The sequence below is a fragment of the Abramis brama genome, assembly GCF_963993115.1.
Source record: "Abramis brama genome assembly, chromosome: 7".
Classification (NCBI taxonomy): Eukaryota; Metazoa; Chordata; class Actinopteri; order Cypriniformes; family Leuciscidae; genus Abramis; species Abramis brama.
In genome coordinates this window covers 18,537,567-18,562,653 of record NC_139969.1, presented here as the reverse complement: position 1 = coordinate 18,562,653, position 25,087 = coordinate 18,537,567, and the positions used below count along the sequence as shown (strand labels likewise).

General features: G+C 36.5%; 1 protein-coding gene across 4 annotated transcripts; it reads left to right on the top strand.

Annotated features, from left to right (window-relative positions):
- Positions 1-2,842: 2,842 nt before the first annotated feature.
- On the top strand, positions 2,843-24,958 carry cacnb2b (calcium channel, voltage-dependent, beta 2b). Of its 4 annotated transcripts, none has more exons than XM_084120910.1 (14): positions 2,843-3,199; positions 11,098-11,175; positions 12,836-12,958; positions 13,053-13,192; positions 14,094-14,155; positions 14,385-14,407; positions 14,521-14,601; positions 14,913-14,971; positions 15,093-15,202; positions 17,190-17,341; positions 19,032-19,127; positions 19,630-19,803; positions 20,745-20,769; positions 21,852-24,958. In XM_084120910.1, the coding sequence occupies exons 1-13, from the start codon at positions 3,182-3,184 to the stop codon at positions 20,751-20,753; spliced, it is 1,125 nt and encodes a 374-aa protein (XP_083977036.1). In that variant the 5' UTR covers positions 2,843-3,181; the 3' UTR covers positions 20,754-20,769; positions 21,852-24,958. The 4 variants fall into 4 exon arrangements, with proteins under 4 accessions (XP_083977036.1, XP_083977037.1, XP_083977034.1 ...); XM_084120911.1 differs by having other exon boundaries at positions 2,857-3,199; positions 20,745-20,793; XM_084120908.1 differs by lacking the exon at positions 20,745-20,769 and having other exon boundaries at positions 2,857-3,199.
- Positions 24,959-25,087: the final 129 nt, after the last annotated feature.

The following is a 25,087-nucleotide window of genomic DNA, read 5'->3' as shown; positions in this document are numbered from 1 at the left end:
GCCCTTCTGAGAAGTGTATTACTGAGCGTGGCTTTACACTGCACACACCCCTCTGTAAGAGGCTTATAGATTCACTGTGTGCGTGTTTTTGTCTGTGTGTGTGTATGAAAAGCGTAATCCAACTGCATGTGCTTTCACATGCATACAGTATCAATGCATGTTCATTGTGTGTAATATTTATGTATGTCTAAATGTGCAGGTCTATAAAATAATTTTATAAACAGGCAAAGAGCTGTGTCCCTATTTTGATTGCATTGTAGGCTAAGGCAATCTATACATAGACAATGTAAGCAGACATGTTTATAGTCAACGGACACTCCACAGAAATTCAGTTAGTGTGGCTGACGTAAAGTGTCTCGCGCTAAGATTTGTCAACGAGTAATTTAGTAAATGCATCTGTTGACTCATAGAATGATCATGACTGCTTGTGCGTGGGTCGATGACATTTAAAAGAGAGAAACATTAAAAAAGGATGGTATTGTTCATACTCTTGGCTACTACACAATTTTTTTTGTAATTTTTACTTGGTTAGATGATAAAAATGTAATTTTGTAAGAATCTAAAGAAACTAAAAGAACCATATATACTCATTTCCAGTGAGTAATCGAGCATTTGAATTAAATATTGGTTAATAATTAATGGTATGTGTACATTTTATAAGAACACAGAATGCATCAACATTAACTCTTGTGGCATTGAACGTTAATTTTAATAAAAACAAATTATAATCAAAAGACTTTTGATGGACTGAATTACTTATGACCAATTCCATTATGATTTTTATGACTATTATATTTGATAAGTATGCATATAAACAGAAAAAAACAATAACTGGAGGCACAATATTTAGTGTCTTGCATGTATGGTTCTGAGCCACTTTTTCAGTTTGAGTTAGTGCTTTCCCACTGTTTTTTTGTATTTGACTTCTTTATAGGATGTTATCTAGAGTTTTTCCTTACTTCTATCAAAACAAGCTTACGTATGCAAACACTGAAGAGAAATACACATCCTAAAAGAGTCTCTCTCTCTCTCTCATACACACACACACACACACACACACACACACACATATACAGGATCACCATTGCTTACTCACAGGTGTACTCCTTTAATACTCTGTCATCTGATTAGTGCCATATATAGGTCATCTAGAAAAATGTAGTGGTATTAGTGGGCTATAATATTAGTCTATAGTAATTATAATTGTTTGTATATAAAAATAATAGTGTCTACAGTATTTCCAAAAGCTATGTATCCCAGTCAGACTGCAGTATTTTGGTGCAAATTCACCTTTTACTTGGTATAATGGCTTTGTAATATTTGGCTCAGTGTATGCTCCATGTGTCATGCTGGTGAATCATACTCCTGCTGTTGTTTATGCATTTAAAATGTCCAATTTTCTGTCATGTTTTGTTGTGTGAATAAAAATATCAGATTTTAAGAACATTTTGATACTTTTGTACAATAAACTTTTTTTCGCAACTGTTAGTTCCGGTCAAATTTGATTGTTCAAGTGGCTATGTATTATGCTGATATTACAGTCCATGAACAATGGGCCTTTTCACTGTGTAATTATTATTACTAATATCATTATTATATATTAGTGACCTTTTTCTATAGGTTACATCATTTCACCAGTAGGTGGCGAAAAGTGACTGTAATGTGAGTGAATCATTCCATCATCCGATTTGTTCCTAACACTTTCAGTCAAGCCTGAAAAAAAACCCCACTTTCATTCAGGAATAATTGGAATAGCGTTATGGCAGAAATGGTAAAAGTAGTGTTCTAGAATGCAATTTCGAATTCAGCCAATGTCTTCATAATTTAGTAATTGAATCATTTACTCAACCTGATTCGTTTAGTAACTCCTGTAGGCTACTAGGTGTAGCTTGGAGGCGCGAAGCATTTAATTCTGAAGGCTAGTAGCCTTTTGGAACTATTTTATTCTTGAGGACCACATTTTTGTGTACTCCCTAATATAGTAAAACATGACGAAAATCGACTTATGACATTTGAAGCAGCCCCCGCTATTTGAAACTCATATCTGACAAGTCATAATTTAGTTAATTGGGACCTGAATTAACCTAAATTTACCCCTTATTTTAAATACACTGATATCAATAGGCCTGCAAGATTAAGTTTAGTTGTAAAGTTAAGATTTTTTGGGGTTAAAGGGATAGTTCACCCAAAAATGAAAATTACCCCATGATTTACTCACCCTCAAGCCATCCTAGGTGTATATGACATTCTTCTTTCTTTCAGAAGAATACTAACGGAGTTATATTAAAAAAATGTCCTGGCTCTTCCAAGCTTTATAATGGCAGTGAATGGCCGTTTCTGTTTTGAAGTCCATAAAAGTGCATCCATCCATGATAAAAGTAATCCATACTGCTCTGGGGGGTTAAAAAAAGGCCTTCTGAAGTGAAGCAATGCGTTCATGTAGCTTCTGCCGGAAGATATTGTACTTTTATCATGGATGGATGCACTTTTATGGACTTCAAAACAGAAACGGCCATTCACTGCCATTATAAAGCTTGGAAGAGCCAGGACATTTAAAAAAAATAATATATAACTCCGATTGTATTCGTCTGAAAGAAGCATGTCATATACACCTAGGATGGCTTGAGGTTGAGTAAATCATGGTGTCATTTTCATTATCCCTTTAACATCGTTATCTCTGTGTAAAAAACGTTATGTATACGAATTGTACTTACGTTACGAATATATATCCTACCTTACATACAGAATATCAGTTTTGCTAATCGCGAGGGTTTGCAGCTCGTGCTTGGAGCAACAGATGCCACTATGTGGAATAAAGCCCTTCAAAGCGGGGGAGGGTGGAGGAGTAGTGTGGCAAACTCCACTCACAGCGAGAGACTCTCACACTGCTTGTGTGTCCACTCATGGAGAGACTTTCGGTCCTCATCGTTTGCAACGACAACCATCAGATAAACCTGAGGCTCGCGACGTTATGAATTTCACAACGCGCAAAACATGCCGTAAAACCTGCTTAGGGTTCATCTGACAAAGTTGGCTGGCTGTCCTGGGACGGAACAGATTAAAAGGGATAGTACATGGATATTTCTCAGTCGTTGGTCAATCTCGGCTGTGAGAGCACAAATTTGACCACTACTTAAGCTGTTAATCGTGGAGAAACGAAAAGAAAAACGAGCAAGTGGGCATGCCACCCAAGAAAAAGGTAAAACATCTTCTGTGTTAGTGCATTTGTGTGTGTGAGGGAGTGATGATGAGGTAGACATGAGAGTGTCATTCGAGGAGAGTGCCATCTGTTGCTTTCAGCTGTAATCCATGTGAGCTTGAGCTGCTCTGCATCATTGCTTTTATGTACCACGTAGAATATACTGCGTGTGCAGCAGTAGTGGGGTGCAGAGCGACTACCTATGCTGGATGTTTTCTGTCAAAAGAAAAATAGTGCTGAAAATGTAACCTCCACGTGACAGGTTGCGCAATCATTGCAATGCTGAAAGTGATGGAATTGTGTTGAGCAGTGTTATGAACGTAATCCTTTTCCAATTGTCAGGATTACAAAACTCAGCTGTTTCTCAAATGATCTCTAAATATAGAACAGGTGTGGGTTTTTGTGTGTATTTTTTTGGGGCAGAAATCCTGGATAACTGTCATGTTCTCGTCAGCTTTACTAGATGCCTAAAACACTTGACCTGGCAAAGGGGCATTAAACTAGTCCCCCTTGTTTGTTTCTAATGCACACACACACACACACACACACACATTCTTGTACATCTATCTTTATGAGGACATTCATTGAATGCAATCTCTAGCCGCTTACCCTAACCTTACCCATCACAAATAAGTGCCTAACCCGAACCCTTATCCTAAACCTACCCTTAACCTAATTATAACCTTATCCCTAAAACCAAGTCTTGACCCTCAAACAGGCCTTTAAAGGGGTCTCAGAAAGTGAGGACCAGACAAAATGTCCTCACTTTACTCTCTTTGTCCTCACTCCAATGGTCTAAAACTCAAACTGGTCCTCACAAAGATAGTTGTAATAGTACACATGCACGCACACACACACACACACACACACACACACACACACCTGGATAACTGGTTTGCTTTACTAAAACTCTTGACATGGCAAAGGGGCATTAAACCCCCTTGTTGGTTTCTAATGCATTTGTGTGTGTGTGTGTGTGTGTAAAAACAATATACATTAAGTGGACAAGATAAAAAGAAGGAGATAAGAGAAAAATACTTGTTTTTAGATTTCATGTTAAATTAAGTTTATTTTTCTTACCCCATTGGCAAAATAAGTAAATAAACTCAATAAGATTATTTTCTTAAACAAGTTCCTTATTTATTTTTGCTTGTCATGTAATCTCGTTTTATGCGTAGATAATTTTCGTAGATCTTTTTACTAGAAAAACAAGATTGTTTAAAAAAAATTGAAGATCAATAACTTTTGTCGGTCATACAATTTTTTTGTCCATGTCCATGTTTTGTAGCTGCAGGTTGGTGAGGACGTGTGAAACTGTCTCTGTCTGCAGTGTTGTCCGCTGGACAGAACGAGTTTGTATTTGTCTCTTTCTCTCCAAATCCTGGATTGACGCATGCCATCTTAATCTCCTTACAGAGAAGCAATCATGTGGTCCAGGAGCAACAGCCAGAAAGAGAGACGTACTCTCCACGAGTGTATTGGCCTAACGTCTCTCCCGCAGTTCTCATAGTGGGCTGTTTTTTGTACAGAACGGGCCGTATCTGTACCTGCTATACATTGCCCCTAACTAGTGTTAAAGGTGCTCTAAGCGATGTTGGGTAACGTCACTTATTGTTGACGTTTGAAGTATTGTCAAACAAAACGGAGGCTAGCTCGACCCTCCCTCCTCCTCATCCCGTCCCCTCCCCCTCCCTTCCGTGCTTCCTGAAACAGTCATGAACCATTTAGAAAAAACAGCAAAAACAGAGCCACCTGAATGTTGGATTGGAAGCCCTTCTGCCGGCGGAGTTCTCGCCACCTTTTGAACGCTTTTCCGATGTAAATTCGGGACTTCGCGTTCATTCTCCTTTTCCCTATTCTTTGTTATTTGTTTTATTTGCTCTTTGGTCGTGTGTCGGCCATATCAAAATTCTCAAGAATATAACATTTTAACATTAGTCGTTGTTAGGACATCTCTCCTCTAGCTAACTTCCCTCCTCATGCTTCTCTCTCCTCCACTCCCCACACCCCCCTTCATGTGCACGCGCACTAACCCCCCAAACCCCACCCCCCAAATCATTCTTGTCGGTTATTGGCTGGAACAATGTTTGTTATGTTTCGTGGTCCAGGCTGGGCCAGTTTGTTTTTGTTGCCGTTTGTGGAGCCTGGGCTGTCTACAGAGACCGCGTTTTTTTACAGTGTGTTCAGGGGAAAGGCAGCTAGCGGATAGTGAGGAGATGTTTGCTGAATGTGACAAAAAAAAATTTGGCCTAAAAAACGCGTGACATCGCTTAGAGCACCTTTAAGATGATATAAAAATACAGGTTGACATTGTCATTGTCCACCAGGGTAAAACATTATCAATGGGATTGAGTCAAAAAAAGCCTTAGAGCGTTTGATATGTATGTCTTTGAAGGGAGTGTTATTGAATGCTTTGGTAATATGCAGTGTTTTCTATAGGAAAACTCTAAAATCATCTCTTAAAACTGATAAATGTGATAAATACTTCTTATCATTTAACATAGCGACCAGTTATTCTAACAGAGCCTTTTTAGTACTATGATATATTTAGTGTTATTTAAAGTGGAGAGGTGCCACTTCTAGTATTACAGGATTATAAAATTGATAAGACATTCTTCACTGTACTTGCATGTTTATCTATCTATTTCTAGATGATAGCATCACTTACTTACAAATTACAAGTATAAATTGTAAAAAAAAATGATACAGTCATTACTTTATAGTGCACAAACAGTAACATTTGGCATAGCAATGAATACAGATCAGTTGAATACCTGGGCGACCTGCCAGAGCTCATTTAGCAACAGTCAGGAAATCTTAATCTTATTGTCTTAATTAGATTAGGACTCAGTTTCGACTAAGAAAGTGTGCTGCTCCACCATCCACAGATTTGTCCTCAGTTTTGTCTACTCAGAGCTCAGGAAAACCTCACCCATACATTCACCTGAGGCTGAACTTTGCTTTAAATCTATTTAATTAAACTCTCAGTTGTAATAAAGCATATAGTGTAACTGTCTGAAGTCATTTTTCAGAGAGAATATTTTTCACTGCATTTGTGGCTCCCGCTGTACTCACAGAGTTGAAGTAAAAGGTGCTGACTCACTAAATGGATCTGACCCAAATCTTATGACATGTTCTGTGGTGCGGTAGCAGGAGTCACACAGGTTGCAGTAGGTGGATTTTGGAGTTCGGCCTAGGACTCAAACCATTATAGCACTAGACTAAACAAAATCCACTATGTGAGACTTTTACGTACTTGTGGTTATTAATCACAATCTTTTACCTATCCTAATTATTAAAAAACACAACACAATTAATTAAGTTGTTTGTATGAATTAAAAAACCCTTTCATTACTACTTATTTTAATGATTAGAACAATATATTGTACTTTAATAGTAAATCTAGATTTTAAAAGTCATGCACCTCATAAGAAATTTACTGCATAGCCAGCACATTTCCTTTTATTGAGGTTTCCATAGCAACGTCTGTTCTCGCCTCTATCCCTTACAGCTTTTAATGCAGGCACACACACAGTCCTCGGTTGCATTGATAAAATACTGATAGAAGGAATTTTCCTCATTTTTATTTCATAATATCCTCAATCTGAATTACGTTTATAGTACATGTTTGGAATTGAATGTTTCATCCAATTGCATTAATTGTAGCTTTAAATTTTTCTCAAAAGGTGTCATACTTGTTTGGAAGTTAATAAAACTCATATAAAACCAGTGGCAATAATTGGTAATCTCTCCTTTGATCTCTATTTTCAGCAATAATTTGCTGACCCATTGTGTTTGGACTAATTTTCTTTGCCATGTTTGAATATGTGCACTTCAGACAATCACTGAATTTACTTTAAGATACAGTGCTGTGACTTAGTGTCTTAGAAAATGTATTATTTAGTTCAAATACAGTAATGCAAATGATGACTGTCAGGTCTGTTCAATCAGTCAAGTATTATAAAAGGTGTAGTTGGAATTTACGTTAAGTCAAGTCAAGTCACCTTTATTTATATAGCGCTTTTTACAATACAGATTCAGTGAAAACAGGAAAATAATGCAACAAAGTTTGTTTCGGCTGTACAGCAGATCTAGACGAAAATAGTGTCATTGTCCAGCATAAGTTCAGTGTTGATTCATTCCGGTTGTAAAAATCATTAGTTAGAAATTTAGAAATTAGAGAAAACAGTGATGTCATCTTCCAGCTCAGTTCAGTTCTCATACCATAGTGTCAATGCATTTAGATCAATAATGTTGAATATTAAGTTAGTTGGCCACACTGGGCCCACTAAGTGTTATTTGTCCTCTAATTTAAAAAGTGCACCACTTAGCAGCACTCTTTTGATATTTTATTGATGATGCCCTAAAACTACCAACATCTATGCAATCTGTGAATATTTGTCAAGAAATTATACATTTTCGTTCTGGTCTGAACTTTTTTTAAATACATTTTCTTTTTATTAGTGTTGTGGGAAAAGTAGTTCACCAATTTCCTTTTTTTTTCGTGTAAGTTTTCTCAAAGAATGTAGAAATAACATCATATACAATTTTATATTTAGACAACAGACACCTGTGAAAATACAAATCAGTTTCTAAATTATTATAATTACTATAATTACCCATATTGGCCCTGTGAAAACTAAGCATGGAACTCTTTGGAGGATGCAGGTCTTCCTGATGTAAAGTGAGTGCATCATTCCACTGTTACTGTAACAATATCATATTAGTGGCAGATTGATAGTGTATATTTTGCTACATTAAGAACTGGATAATTTGCAACATGCCAGACACTTCTTAAAGAGATTGTCTAACCATCTGTGCATGAGCTGAATCTAAAGCCTATTTGGGTGATGCAGCAGGACAATGACCTAAAACACAAAATCAGCTCTAAACTGTTTAAAAGAATATTTTTTTTTGGAGCAGCCTAGTCAAAATTCTGACTTGCTATTGAAAACGGTCTAGTCTCTCAGAGTTTGTTCAAAGCGTCATGGCAAAGACATTACTTAAATAATACATTAAAATAAATCATTAAAATTATACAGTCTTTTCTCTTTGTGCAATATTACATTTGGTTTGGTTTGTTTAATGGCAACCATTTGTTCTCCAAAGAGGAATAACACTAAATGCCACTGTAGGTCAGATGAGGGAATTCAAATTTGGCTAGCTGTCACTCAATTTGTTGGTTGTTAATTTGGGTTTGGAATAATAAATCAATCACAAGCCCATCTGTAATGTACCTATGAAGATAAAGGAACACTGAAGTCTAGAGTTTGGTGTCCACAAAATTTCTCTGCAGTTGCTTTGTAGATTTTTTTGCATAACATGGCAGTACCTTGAACAATGACTAGATAGAAAAGAGACGGTCTGATCGCTGGCTCAGAAAAATCAGCTATTCCCTTTCAGTATTGTGGAGAGGCATCACACTTTAATGATTCGAATCCCCACTAAACTCTGTGGTTGGAAAAGAGCATCTTGGTGAGCGTGGCATTGGTTAATAATTCAGCAGCGTTTTGTACTGCTCTCTCCATGACATTGACTTGCAGGAGAGGCGGCACTGCGTGAACAGATGTCTATGGCAAACATGAGTAAACAAAAGCGAGCACCTCTACATGACTGTGCCTATGGGAACCCAATTATCCCAGTCTCCTCAATTCCTTATTTTATTCACTCCTTTTCTCAATCTTATTTCACCACCTTCTCTGTTAATTAGCCTCATATCTTCCAGCTGCTGCATGCCCTTGAGTCAGTTTATCCAAGCCTGTTTGTTTTAAACACTCACAATATTCATTAATAATAACATTCAAGTTCACATTGATGTTCTTGACAGACTTTATGAAACACTTACACCATTTGCAACTTTAACATTTTGCTTTGATGTGATCATTTCATGTGCAATCTCATTTTGTCTTGCTTTCCCTAAAGAAGACACTGATTTACAAAAGCATGAATTTCCATGCTGGATCAGGCTGGTTTGGTGCTGGTCTAGCTTGTAAAATGGTATAGGCATGCTGTTTATCAGCACTCCAGCATCCAAAACACAGCACATGCTGGTGACCAGTAGTGCTGGTCTTGTCGGCAAGGTTATCAGCCTTATATTAAGGTCAATATGACGTTGTCAGACTGCGCAGCACCAGTGTCTCTCGAGGGGCTTGTCACTGTGCCATTACTGTCAGCATGTTAGTGTGCATGTGAGCATGTGTAGGTGTGCCTTTGGGAGAGTGTGCTAGAGTGAGGCTCATCATGACTTCTGCTGACATTGTGAAACTGTTTTCAACTTAAAATTGTAACGCTTATTCTAGAAATGGACTGATTCTTATAGGAATGAGAGTATCTAAAATGTTATTCTCATGTGCACATATCTAGTGACATAATATGCTAAAGTTAACCAAGTTAATTAGACTAGACTAGAGGATTGAATATTTATATATAGTCATAATATTTTTTTGCAGTTTTTGCTTAAACAAATATTCTGATTAAAGACATGTAGAATACAAGAAGTAGGTTAGGAAAAATTAAAGTGCCCCTGTTATGCTTTTTCGGATATCAGCTTTCCTGTAGTGTGTAATATAGCTTTTTGTGAATGTAAAAGGTCTGCAAAGTTTCAAAGATCAAAATGCACGATAAATGGAGTTATAGTCTCCCAAAAGAAAGAACTGATTCTGAACTGTCTGGAAGTAATTCGAGTCATACTTCCTACTCAAACCTGGTTTGTTACAAATTTGCATAATGCCAGCCTCATTGTCTGCTCGCAAACAATGTCTAATTTGACCCGCCCTCAAACACTGTTGTTGTAGCTGAGGCCTGGAAGAGTTTGGTTTGTGTTGTCATCGACATGTTGAGATGATGCTGTTTTCTGCGCTGTATAAGCAAATCCACTTTGCATGCACTTGGATGAGAACTTGTCACTGTTCATGTCACTGTGTACATACAAGTGCTGAGGAAGCTTCTGGAGCTGAAATTCAGATATGGAAATGGGAGTTTTGCTTCAGGCACAGGCTGTCATTGGTCAACCAATCACAACAGACTGGACTATCTGACCAATCAGAGCAGAGTAGGCTCTCAGAAAGGAGGGGTTTAGAGAGACTGGACCCATGATCGAACCGTTTCAGACACTGTGAGAAAGAGGTGATGTGCAATGTATATTATGAGAAAATTAAAGTGTTTTTTGACCTTGGATGCATGTAAACCTATTGTAGGAGACCTCCAAAAAAAATTTGCAATGTGATGATGAATTCACATTTCTACAGCTTTGTTTTTTCATAAAAAAAGTTGTGAAGGTGCCATGTAATATATTATGTAATATCAATCCCTTCCATGTGGTCAGCAGGACTTATAAAATATTTAGTATCATAACTTATTTTTACATCACTGGATTGAAAACATTATGGACATTTATGTTATGGAATTTTATAAACCCAGTCTTTGTGTTGTGGTAGCACTTTGCCATATTAGTGTTAAAAAATAATTGGGAGTATTATGCTCATATCAATTTACAAGCTCAATTTGACAGAGCTAAACGGTTTTACGTTGAGATCTCATTGCCTGACATTGACTTTGAACAGTGCCCTTTGTGAGGAGTAGCTAATAAAATTTAATGAAGGAGCCTTGAAGGAGAAAGCTTGGGATCATTTGTGACTTTGATGGCACTGTCATCATATAGTGGAGGGATCTCTTCTGAAAACAACATATCAGAGCATATGCCTCATTTTATTTTTATAATCAAAGACGGCATAGTTTCAGCATAATTGTCCTGAGTGTTACATTCAACACTATGTGCACAGGCAAGTGCTTGCTGCTCAGAATGAGATAGAATGGAGAGAAATGTCTTGTTAAAGAGAGTGAGCCTGTATGTAATAATAATAATAATGGTAGTTCTTACTCTTGTTTGACTGTGGTAGGGTTCGGCGGAACGTCAGGACACAGGGGCCACTGAGGAGAAGGAGAAGAATGCACAAGTCCAGCTCGACAAGGCCAAGGTAGATTGCAACTCCATAATTCTCTCGGCTGCCCATTTCCTGCTACCAGTGACGTTGGCCACAAGGACGGAAATATATCACGTTTTTTAGATGTGCTCATAAATTTTGCACGGCTCTTTTTCCTCTGTCAAAGTAACAAGGTAGCTGTGTCGAAAAAGCTAATTAGCAAATGCCCTGGTTGATAAAGCGCATCAGTGTTAAATCTTGTACTCTACCAAATCAATGGTCTACACACAACTGACAAACGCCAATCAAATTGTACCTTTTCTCCTGATTCCTTACACAGTCCAAAAACGGATAAGAAGCACCATAGCAAATTGGAAATGAGCAACGACAAATGCTTGGTCTTTCATCAGCGGTCCAGTTTAGCTAGGCTTTAAAAACTGAATGAAACCCCCTGCCTGTGCGAATGAGCGCCCTGAGGTCCTTTTTAATTAAGGTACTGAGCAGACAGCATCACGTCCTGCTTCAGTCCGCCATCTCCCACAGAGCATCGGCTTTTAAAACCAGCCTATAAACAGCCAGACTGCCATTGAGCTGACATTTCACTCACTTTTAAATGCAAATGCCAAATTATAATATAATGAATTAATATTTGAATTAATATTTAGTTTGATTTATTTATTATTTTGTTATGGCACAGAGTAATTTTATATATACTGTATATTGGCATTGGAGCATTGTTTTTTTTTTAAGATAGAAAAAATATACATTGTTTATGTCTTAGTAAGGCTCAAGTAATCCTTTAATTAAATGTTTTTATTTATACCAGATTTTCTTGTTAAGACATTCTCAAAAATAAAACATATTAAATAAATACACAAACCAAATTCGAGATTGTGATTTTTTATTTTAACATTTTTATCCTAAAATCCTTTCATATTTTAATTAAAATTTTAGTTTTATAGGTTTAACAAAGCAAAATTAAAATCTCCAAAACTGAATTCCCACAGTTATTACACACAACCCTAGTTGGCAATCACTACCCAAACAAAGCAACTGTTTATCACAAAATCTCAGTTGCTAACACACAATTCTACAATTGTCCTTTTGTCCTGTTCCTGTAAAGGTTAGTAAATATGGACGAATCAGATCTGATTGCATGTTCGCATGTTGCTTACCCTGCTGCACTCCATATAAATTATCCTTGCAAATTTTACAGCACTTGAAGGACAAGTTATAGAGCTGTGCAGACTGAATTACAATGATCTCATGTACATTCAGTCTCACCATATCTATTCAAACCCGCACTGTCCTCAAGCCTCATGTAGCTGCCATTAGACTGCATTGCCCTTCACTGGGCTGATATGGAGCTCTTCAAGAATGAATTTGTGCATTGCAATTGGTTTGAAGGTAAATGGATGAAAGCTATTATTAGTAACTTGCTTGGGGCAATGCAGCACATGTGCCGTTTTTCAAATCAGCAGTGTTTCCAGTTCCAGCACCCTTCTCAAAGTATCTGCCATTCACACGCTTACGCATACACAACCTCAGTGACAGATTCATAAATATTCTCACCCATACATGTTAGAACTACGCAGCGAGATTTTTTTTACAGCAGTTCATTATGCTCACAAAGGATCCCGATGGAAATTTGTCACATTCATGTTTTTTTTTTTTTCAAAATGTAGAGTCTTACCTTTTTGTTGCTATTATTCAGTATAAGCCGGTTGCTTTCGCCGTTCGCACAAACTTCACGTACACTCCTGCAGATGATGACAACGTCCCCATACCAGGGCATGGGGTTTCCTTTGAAGCAAAAGACTTCCTACATATCAAAGAGGTCAGTGTGTTCACAGATCACCTGCACAATCATTACATTAAGTAAATCAAATCATTTTTAATATATGGTATTGTTTTGTTGTTGGTGTTTACAGAAGTTTAATAATGACTGGTGGATTGGACGGCCTGTAAAGGAAGGGGGAGAGGTTGGTTTTATCCCCAGCCCAGTGAACCTGGAGATGATTCTGATCAGGAGAGAGGTGCAGGCCAGGAAGGCCGCCAAAGCACTGGCCAAGTAAACAAAACTCATTTAAAGCAGTGTGGGGTCTTAATTTTGTATGTGTGTTCTTATTGCATGAATGAATCAGACATTTAGGGTGCTTTCACACTTTGATTGCCTGGTATGTGTCACGGGACTGGAGGATGAACCCAATAGCAGACAGTATGCGATCACACAAGGTTTATTTATAACAAAAAACAGGGAAAACAAAGCCCACAAGGGGGTAAAACAGAGGTAAGGAAGACTGACTAACAAGCAAGACAATAACTAAACTAAGAACTGGGATATACTACATATAACTCTTAGCAATAGTACAAACACAGGCAGGTCACACATAGAATGACAATGAACCGACACAGGACAGAAAACATGAGGGGATTAAATAGAAAGCCAATGAAGAGGGTAACAGGTGATAACGGTGAAACAATAATGACTAAACAAGGATAACAAGGCTGCCCCCTTGTAACGAGACACCACAAGCACATGGCCCAAACAAATGGCCATGTGCTTGTACACAAAACATTGGTCTGTCATAATCCTGCCTCAAGACTAAAGAAAGACAAAAACTAGATGGCAGGATCATGACAGTATGAACCTGAGTTTTGTTTTCAAAGCACATAAAGGCACTTGCGTCTATCTGCCACAAATGTACTGCAAATGTTTTAAAAAACGCGGCAGTCCATTTCAGCTGAAGGCGCGCAGAAATGAGATATACATTAGCTGTGTCTCATTTCGAAGGCTGCGTCCTCCGCAGGGCCGCATACGTACCCGTTAACATCATCCAAATGAACCAAACACTGATGACAATTGAACCCGGATGTGCACCAAAAGTGCTAGTGTGAAAGCACCCTTAAATGTACATAAATTGCTCCAACATTCATTATGAAAAAAAATATATATTTTTTTTTCATCACAGTAAAGCGGCTAGTGCTGGCAAAGATGATTTGAATGCAAAGAAAACGGCTCCACCTCCAACAGGTGCGCCTATTATTTCTTTCTTTGTTTATTTATTTACATGGTGTATTATTATTTGCAGTATTTATTAACAATTAGACAAATTACTGAATTTAGAAGGTTTGTCATTGCTAAATTGTTATCATCTACTAAACTGGGATTTCATCATGTATGTGGAACATAAATAATGTTATCATTTTATGTGTCTGTGTGTGCAATTAAATTTCACATTTTTCAAAATGTTTACCTTTAGTTCAGCAAGTGAAGAAGAAATCGGTGAGCAAATACATAATGCTTTGATTATGACCCCAGCATACACATTTATGTTAATATATGTATATATTGCCTGCTTATTTAAGCATATTTTCACCAAGTGTCTTTAAATGCAGGGAGAGCAACTGGCTGCATATGATGTTGTGCCTTCCATGCGTCCTGTGGTGCTCATGGGGCCTTCGCTCAAGGGCTATGAGGTGAGGGCCGTTTGCCACTGTCTCCATATGTGCAGTGTTCAAGATTTTCAACAGTACTGTTTTAAAGGACCCAGTGGCCCAGCAGACATATACAAATATTTTACTCTTAAAACAAAGTATCATTCTCAATTTAAATTGTATATAATGTATCTTATAGCAGAGGATAATGTTCTTATGTTCTGTTATGCCACACTTATTATGTAAAAATGTGCACTGCCCTCTACTGTACATGACTGAACCTACACTTTAGGTTTTTTTATGAAGTGTTATTAATGAATTGCATATTTACTCTCTTGTATTTTAATGTACAGGTTACGGACATGATGCAAAAAGCGCTCTTTGATTTTTTAAAACACAGATTTGAAGGAAGGTATGGTACACATGATTAAGGAGTTAATGGACTATTGACTCATCACAATGAATTTTTGCTATTGTAATAATTGTGTGTAGTCATATAGAATGTTGTTTCTAATATGTTAATCCATCATTAGAATAACTATCACCCGGGTGACGGCAGATATTGCACTTGCCAAGCGGTCGATCCTAAACAACCCCAGCAAGCACGCCATAATGGATCGCTCCAACACCCGTTCTTGTTTAGGTAATCACTACTTGGTGTTTTATGTCATTCCATACCAAATACATAATATATTCTGAATGTATTGACTTGAGATATTAATTCAGTCTAAATCAGTATCAGAGAGAATCTAGAAAGAATTTAGTCATTGCACCCAAACAAATGCATATACCTCAGATCATGTATTGATAAAGCTGATTAATAATTACCAACTATTTAACACTGGGATAAAAGGACCAGAGCTTGATAGTTAAATGCGGAAAAAAAGTTTTTTTGTCTTAATTTTAAGTAATAATTTCATATATTTAAAACAAGATAAATGTACTTGATAAGCAAAACTGCACAATATATTTAAATATTAAATATTTGGAAAACAAGACAGAAATACTGATTAATAAAACTATTTTTGCAGTGTGTAAAAAAAAGAAGAAAAAAAAGATCCCACTTACAGATAAACTCCCACTGCTTTTAAATTCTTGCAATTCTCACAACTCAAAAAAGTTGTATCTTGTCATTGTAATTATTAAAGGGATAGTTCAACTAAAAATGAAAAATGTGTCATCATTTACTCACCCTCAAGTTGTTCCCAACCTGCATGAGTTTCTTTCTTGTGCTGAACTCAAAAGAAGATATTTTGAAGAATATGGGTAACCAAACAGTTGATGGGCCCCATTGACTTCTATGGTATGGGGAATAAAATGCTATGGAAGTCAATGGGGTCCCATCAACTGCTTGGTTACCAACATTCTAAACTCATACAAGTTTGGAACAACTAGAGGGTGAGTAAATGATGACAAAATGTTCATTTTTGGGTGAACCTTAAGTAGCTGTTTCACATTAGTGGCCCAGACAGCAACATAGTGTCGGCCCAAATCTGGTACACATGGATTATACATGGCCCAGATGTGGGCCATATCTGGGCCGATACTATGTTGCTGTCTGACTGGGTGTGGATCTGAGGTGTGTAGCTAGCTTTGGTTAGCTGACAGGATCTGATTGGTTCTGGTTCTCTCCACTCTGTCCCTCATATTGCTCTCTTACCTCAGATGCCGCGGGTATGTATTACAGCAGTAGCCTGTCTATGTTCCCCAACTCATTCCTGTTGGTGTAAAACTGCTTTACCTCTTTTAGAGAACACTATAAGTGTCAAAGAACCCTGATACTTTTAGTGAAGGTCACTGCATCTAAAAGCTTCGGCTTGTGTTAGACACCACACAATTCCATAATTTGTGCATAATTTTTTTTGGCCAAATAAATGCAAGCCAAAGTATTCAGTGTATGTGTAAGAGTACGTTTTGCGCTGCTTAAGAAGTATTTTTTTTTTCTTGTTTTTCTGAAAAAATATCTAAACATCTTTAAACAAGATATAAATCATGTAAGATAAGACTTAAAGATTTTTCCCCTCATGATTTACGTTTAAAAAAGAAAGAAAACTATTTCCCAGTGGAGTAAGAAAAATCTTGTTTTAAGATTTTTTTAAAATATTTTTACTGGAAAACAATATAAAACTACTGATTAAGAAAATTATTTTTGCATTGTGGTTGTGAAAGATAATGTTGAGCACCGTGTGAGCTGATTTTGAACTTAAGTTTGCTCAATTTGGAGCAAAGAGCAAGTTTTAAACCTTCATTGTTCTGTTTCTTCCTGTGGATGAGGAACTGTTCTGTCAGCATATTTCGATCATCTCTATTTTCAAAAACATATTGCATGACCTGAGTATGGAATGTGTTTAGTTTTAAAGATGGGACTTTCACCGTACGCTTTTCTTCAGTTCTAAAACTTAATGAAATGGTGCAAAAAGTCACCATGAAATGTTTTTTTTTTTAAAACTTGTATTAGTGGAACTGGACATAAAAAAGCTTCCCATTCCATTCCATTCCATTTTAAGTCATTTGGCTGCAATTCAGCAGATTTGATTTTGTACTTTGATAGAATAATATTTTTTGAAGATGTTATAAGGATTTTTTAGGTTGACGACTCGCCTAATTTATTTCTTTATCTGTCCCTACAGCCCAAATCCAAGGAGAGGTTGAGAGGATTTTTGAGTTAGCACGCAGCCTACAGCTTGTGGTTCTGGATGCTGACACCATTAACCACCCTATCCAACTAAGCAAGACCTCCTTGGCCCCTATCCTGGTGTATGTCAAGATTTCATCACCTAAGGTCTGAAATTATGTTCAAACATTCTCACAATAATCATTTGCTTACTGATGAAACAGATACTGCCGTTTAAAAATGTGCGGTCGGTAAGATTTTGTAAAATGTGTTTTTTTTTAAGAATTCTTGGTAACACTTTACAATAAGGTCTCATTTGTTAACATTAGTTAGTGTATTAACTAACATTAACTAACAGTGATCAACGTATTTCTTACAACATTCATTAATCTTAATATTAATAAAAATAGTTCATTGTTTGTTCATGTTAGTTCACAGTGCATTAACTGTTAACAAATAGAACTTTTGAATTTTAAAAATGTAATAATAAATGTTAAAATGAACATCAACTAAGATTAATAATGCTGTAGAAATATTGTTCATTGTTAGTTCATGTTAACTAATGTAGTTAACTAATGTTAACAAATGAAACCTTATTATAAAGTGTTACCGAATTATCTCATGCTTATCCAGTCTGAATTTATTTGATGATAATTTATAATAATAATACTTTATTCCTGTGATGGCAAAGCTGAATTTTGGGATTCTCTGTTAAAAAGTACACAAGAACAGCATTTATATGAAAAATAAGTATTTTGTGTCACTTTTGAAATTTTCTTCTAGAATGATCATTTTTATCAAGCTCGTATATTTAAGTTCAATAATTTCACTTAAATGGCAATGCAAATTACCTATTAATTGTCATTTAAGTGAAATTACTTAGCTTTATAAAAACTACAAGCTTTATAAAAATGATCATTCTAGAAGAAAATTTCAGATGGCACTTAGAGGCTTTTGCATCTGAACTCTTCATATATATATATATATATATATATATATAATTTTTTTTTTTTTTTTTTTCCTAATATATATTGTTCATTTAATTTGTATGAAATTAAATGAATATGTATGAATATGATTGTATTGGTGATTAGTTCCCACTGCATGAAGATGCACCACATTCTGCAGTAATAATCTGTAAAACAATTTATTTTAGGTTTTAAAGGGTTAAATGGCAAAACAGGACTTATTCAGTGTGAAGTATTATGTTCATCTCTTATTATGAAATAAATAATGTTCAATACTTCCATCAAAGTCATCCATTAAATACCTAGTCATAGATAGTCATCAGAAAAAAAGCTCATTCAGCTTTAATTCAGTATACCAACCAGTTCCAGCTGGTTTCTGTCATTTCCCTAGTTTGAGAAAATGCTCAAAAATGCCATGTTTGCTAACATGTTCAAGAATTCAGTTAGTTTTACAATGGAATAAAAATGAATTTAAGCCACTAGGAGGCAGAAACAAGATCATTCTGTCAGTACAGCGAGATCTGATCTGGTACTATATATCAGCTTGTTTGATAAACCTGTCGTTTTTCTGATAACCACCTGTCTTTTTATTTATTTCCTTTCAAAGTGCACTACATTGTTCAAAATGATAAATATCTGTCGTATGAATAAGATCTATCTGTCAGTCACTAGGCTACACAAAGCATTTCATTAACTGTCCAGAAGCATTTGAATGTGTAGCTAATACATTCACACAGGAAACGCTTCTTTGAGAGAAGACCAGTTGCACAAAAACACTAACCTTTCTCTTGTGACCCAATATGACCTAACGTCCAGTGTACTTTCACCCCCTCTGCCTCCCACTCATCCTTCCTGTCCCTTTTTCCTTCCTCTTTTCATCTGCTGTTCAGGTTCTCACAAGACTGATAAAGACCAGGGGCAAATCTCAGACTAAACATTTGAATGTCCAGATGGTGGCCGCAGACAAACTGGCCCAGTGTCCTAATGTAAGTGTGCCACCCGTATACTTAAATACGATAGATACTCTTTGCTAAAATTCAGCCCTCTTAACTTTACAGAATGTCCCATAGGGAGGATTTGGAAAATCTTCTTGATAAGCTCTATTTTCTTGTGGATTAGTTAACAACGTTTTAGGCGGAATAGTCGATTAATCGTGAAACAAAATGTCACCGTTATGCTCTTGATATATAACTGTATTCCGTATATATAAGTCCATATTTTTAGAAAATCAATATGAACACCCAAATTTCAAACCTCTTTGATGGCCTCCTTTTAACACTGCCCTTATTTATAATTCAAGTCTAGCTGGAGGGCCTAATCACAAACTGATCTGATTATCAAGAGACTGTTATTTTTATGCTGCATCATGTTGCAAAGCACCCAAGGCAGTCGTTTACATAAATTAGCCTCCCTGCAGTGCTATTGGCTTCATTTCACTGTCACTTATACTTAAGCTTGTTGTGACGTCACCATTGGTCTCTCTCACAGGAGCTGTTCGATGTCATCTTGGATGAGAACCAGCTAACAGATGCCTGTGAACACATCGCTGATTACCTGGAGGCCTACTGGAGAGCCACACACCCTCCTGAAATGGAACCTCCCAACCCCATGCTGGAGAAACTGGCAGAAAACACACTCCCCACCAGCCCCACACCTGCTAAGGTACTGGACACACTCTGAGGAAAAACAGGAGATGAAGTACTGAGATCGAACATTTACTGTACAGATAGAGCTTACGGATTTCTATAATGATGCTGAAAATTTTGCCATCACAGAAATACGTTACATTTTAAAATGTCTACAGTGTCACATGATCCTTCAGAAATCATTCTAAATATGCTGATTTGGTGTTCAAGAAAAATGTCTTCTTATTATAGATGTTCAAACAGTTGTGCTGCTTGATATTTTTGTGGAATTGTTTTGATGAATAGAAAGTTCAAAAGAACATCATTTATGTGAAATAGAAATCTTTTGTAACATTACAAATGTCTTTACTGTCACTTTTGATCAATTTAATGACCTAGCTAAATTAAAAAGCATTCATTTTAAAGAAAAAAAGATACAGCTGACCCCAAACTTTAGAAAGGTAGCGTACATATATTATAAAATCGTAAACAGTGTCATTTCTACCACATTTCCCATTATGTATTATGTACAGCGTTCTGTAATAAAATGTCCAACTTCTTTGTCTTATCTCATTTAAAGGCTTATCTCATTGCTAGCTTTTTATGTATCATAAATACACACAATTAAATAATATTTTCATAATTTTCTAAATACATAATAGAAACATTACAGACCATTTTCTTTATTTTTTCATTAATTTCATTGTCACTGACAATGTTGTATATTTTTGTATCCTTCATTTTTAGTACTAATTTCTATTACTATTTGAATTAATGTCTCTCCGTTTTTATCCACATTCTAGCAGATTTTATTAGATTTTGTTTACTTGTTCTTTCTACTGTGCAAGTCCTAAATTATGACTGCTTGAAAACATCTACAGGCTTCATCGAGTCTGAAATTTTGCGTAGTGGTGTGTCATTCTGTGACATTTTCAATTTCCTCCCTACCTCTTACTAAACTCTCTTGGACATTTAAAGAAGACTTGAGCTTAAAGGACCTTCGGTGAGTGAGATGGTGGTCTCTGAGGTAAAATGGCTTTAGTGTCAGTACCTACTAGTTTGTTCTACTTTTTCGTGTTAGTAAAAGCTTTTTAGGTGTTGTAAGTAAACTTTATAGTGGGGCAGTTTAGTGCCATTTTTGTAGTTTAGTGTCTTTGCACAAGACTAAACAAGCAGTTGCTTACTTGTACTTTTAATTAGGCTATTATTTGTTTTTTTTACATGAGGGTTAACCTAGGAATTTGTTAAACTACTACATATTTCAATAAACGACTAGTTGGTGGTGATGTCTGAATTTTTTTTTACTTGTAGGCCTGTATGATTGCTTTTTTAGGGAGTAACACAATATTGTAACGCATTAACGCATTACTAATAGTAGCTTTCCCCAACACTGCTTGGTAGACACTTCTATCCTAAGTGACTTATACTGCATTAAAGGTACACATTTGATCAGTTCTTGTTTCCCCTGGGAATCAAACCCATGACTTTGGCATTGCTAGTTCCATGCTCTACTGTATTCTTCTGTTCCTGTTTGTTGCTTCATGTAAGGACATTTTAATTCTAGAGAGCATCTGATTGGAAAAAATCTGTGTAGTGAAGGATGAGTCATTAATATAGAGTGCAGCAGTTAGTTAAAGATATATAAACCAGGAATCAAACCAACCAGCTACAAGATGAATCCCAACATTACAAACACTGATTTGAAGCAAAAAAGTATTTGAAAATCAGACATTCTCAGTCCTTCATGGTAGTGGACAGGTGCTAAAATGGTACAATTTCATTGTAGAATCAACGATAATGTAGTTTTTCACCAGAAATTCCACAGTTCAACATGATTATTTAAAAAAATAATTCAATAATGCAAACTGGTGGCTTTAACAAAATCACTTAGTTCAATCACTTAGTGGGGTACTTAGTGAGGTACACAACCTTGTACCTCATCGTTAAAAATCCCAAAAATTCCTCAGTGGAGAAAATGAATGGTACAATGAATGTTTTGGTCTGTTTTGTTTTTTTTCTAAATGGCCTCAAAGCTGTCTAAAATCCACAAAACTCTAATTTTCATTTGATGTATCCCATATACAGGACGAACAGAAAAGCAAGAAGACTGCCACCACCAAGAGAAAAGGATATCAAGAGAACCAGCAGGAGCATCTTCCCCAGGCTCAGGAGACGAGAGAGGAGGAGGAGGAGGAGGAGGAGGAGGAGGAAGAAGAAGAGGAAGTGCTGGAGGAGGCTGAGGAGGAGGAGAGGCTCCTTCGTAGCGAGCCAAAGAGACGCAGCCATCACCATCACCACCATCATCATCATCACCACCGCTCCAGCACCAGCCGACCAACCGAGCCCCACAACAAACACCAGCACCACGTGCGCCAGCAGCAGCCCCCCGACATGGATCAGCTTCCCACTAAAGACGCTTCGGAGTCCCGGAGCAGGCGTGCTCTCCCGGGTGAGGGCGACCCGGATCAAACCGAGGTCTACCATAACAGGACTACAATTCAAAAGGACCATAACCATCACCATCGACATCACCACCACCGCCGCGGCGGGACCACAGACATTCAGCCGGATTATTCCCACCACGGGCAGCAGGACTATGAGCTGGAGCACAACGAGCACAACAGGCAACAGAGACAGCCGATACAGCTGCGCTCGCACCAACAATCACACCACTACGCTCACCCACACCACAACCACTATCACTACCAGGGACGGGAGCGGGACAGGGAGAGGGACAGGTGCGTGGAGGCGGAGGAGTGGACTGAAGACATGTACATTCATCACTGAGAAGGACGGTGTTTTAATGCTGCTATGTTAAATGCTGGCTACCGTGTACTCAGGACAACATGGTTTCTCTTTCTTTATCTGTTCTTCTGTGTTATTGCCTACTCAGGCTCATAATCAAGGAAAGTTAGATTTCGACCATTCATTCGTAAATTCTGTGTTTCCTTGGCTTTATGTGCCTCTTGCTATCGGGCCTGTGATTACCATATTTGTTTTAAATGATTTCAGCACGTTTGGTCCTTCCAGTCCCAAGTATGTGGTTACATTCTTGCTTGTTATTTCCCCTGTTGTTAACGGTCAGTCAGATACACCATTTTTTTCAAACAATTTTGTGAAACGCACATGCAAACTGGTCATCTCTTATCATCTTCATTTTTCGCCCCTGAGAAAGATAAAAAAAAAATAGTTTCTGTTTCTTTGTGTAAAATTGGTCTTTTGAGGGACGTGCTGCTACACTACTGGCAGGTATGAAAATATTAAGAAAATAAGTATAAGTATGTGCTGCTATTGGCTACATTAAAATTAGATTAGCCCTTTTATGGTTGGCTTTTCACCTCAGTGATTGAAAGGTCAGTTTTTTTCAACATCAAAACAATTACAATATAGTCTAGTCATTTTTATTTATTTAATCCACCTCATTTTTAATGTGATATTGGGGACCATTTTTAACTTTAATGTACAAGGCTTCCAATTTTTGATATTGCAAACTGGTATTTGTTATCATAATATTTTAATTTGATATAATAATCATTATTTAACTATAGGGGCTATTGAATCAGAAGTCTCACATATTTAGAGGAAATAGCTTCTGTTTTGAAAAATAAGGTGATATTTTAAAAGTTATAGTACTTTCTCCTATCCTTACTTAAAACAGAGACAACAAGAAATGTTTAGGTTGATTTAACTGAAAAGTATAAACACTGTGGCACAATACATTTACACCATGTAAAAATACACAACACCGGGGTTCAACCAATGACATGGGTTTGGCGGCAGGACTATATTTTTCTGACAAATGGCATGTTTCTGAAAAATACTGTCTATGGAAAAATCATTATCTTTGCAATTCCATTTGCTGACACTAAGGGGCTGTTTACACAACACTGTTTTCAACAAAAAACAGGAAACTTTTTGTGCGTGTTGGCCATTCATTTACATGACAATGCCGTTTTGGGGGCCTGGAAATGCAAGCTTTTGAAAACAGGTTTCAAAGTGCAGGTTATTTGAAGATGATACCGTTATCATCTCTGCTCTTTGTAAACTACAAAAACGCGAATTTGTGAAAACAGTGACGTCATGCGCATGCGTATTGCGTGTTCGGTCTATATAGACGTGTAGTGTTTCTTTACAAAGTAACATCGCCAACTATTGGCCTGCATGCATAAAACAGCGATTTTTTTTATTTATTTTTTTGTTAGTTAGTTTGTTGTTGTTTTCATGGATCGATGTAAACAGGGATCATTTTGACAACGTTGTCGTCTGTACGCGAAAAACACAAAGGAAAAACCTTTCCGATTTTAGTACATCGTTGTTGTGTAAACGTACCCGGAGAGCAATTACAATCTTAAATTTTAAAGTCAGCGTGAATTACCATTTGCAACCTATTTTATTTTGGCTTTAATGTATACACTGTTCAGTGTTTAGTTTGGCCAGGTATAGATTGTCATGACAAAAATTAATTCAGTAAATTTCATTCATCATACGTTGTTTGTCAATACAAAAACCTTTAGCTGATAACGTAATCATGTTAAATCAACTCTCGAGCCATACTATGTGTTCTTTGCTCATGCAAAATTATTGCAAATGAACACTGTTGATATTTATGAACATGTTTGTTTTTCCATATTTATAATATATAAAATGTGATCATTTTAGCCAACCAGCTGCATGTATTTATGATTTTCTAAATATTTATTTAAATATATACAGTATGTATATTAAATGGATTTCATTTTTTTCTTAATCATAACTTTCATGTTCATAAAGTACAAAGGCACACTCAAATGTCTTGAGCGAAATATGTACAGTGATTTAGAAAATATCTTTTGTACAACAGCATGGTAAAAGTTTTGATTCCAGTTATGCTAAAAATGTAATGAGAAAGATATATAAGCACTCAGATCTGTACATACTCTTAATGCACCTGGATCCATGATTTTTATTTACATTTTATACATGTTTCCTGAGTACTCTATGCATTAGTTTGTGACAACACTATAGCTTGAAAATTATTTCTATGCATTTGTATATACCTCATAAATGCCTTTGTAGATATTGGATTGATAAAACTGAGTACAGATACTGCTGCACTGTAATATAGATGTACATCTGTATTCAGTTAAACTGACTGTATTTTGTCTTTATTGAAATGTTCTCCTGAACCAATAATGCACACATCAAATTTATCACTTAATGTTTTTGTGCATTGTTTTCCCAAATGTGTCTCTCATCGTGTTTCCACCTTTGATTAGTCAGATAATAAGGATATTATGAAGGACTATTTTGAGCACACATTCAGCATTCATATATATATAAAT

Coding starts and splice junctions, on each gene's coding strand:
- cacnb2b (XM_084120908.1), top strand. Junction 12,959..13,052: donor ACTTCCTACATATCAAAGAG/GTCAGTGTGTTC, acceptor TGGTGTTTACAG/AAGTTTAATAATGACTGGTG. Junction 17,342..19,031: donor TCAAGATTTCATCACCTAAG/GTCTGAAATTAT, acceptor TCTGCTGTTCAG/GTTCTCACAAGACTGATAAA.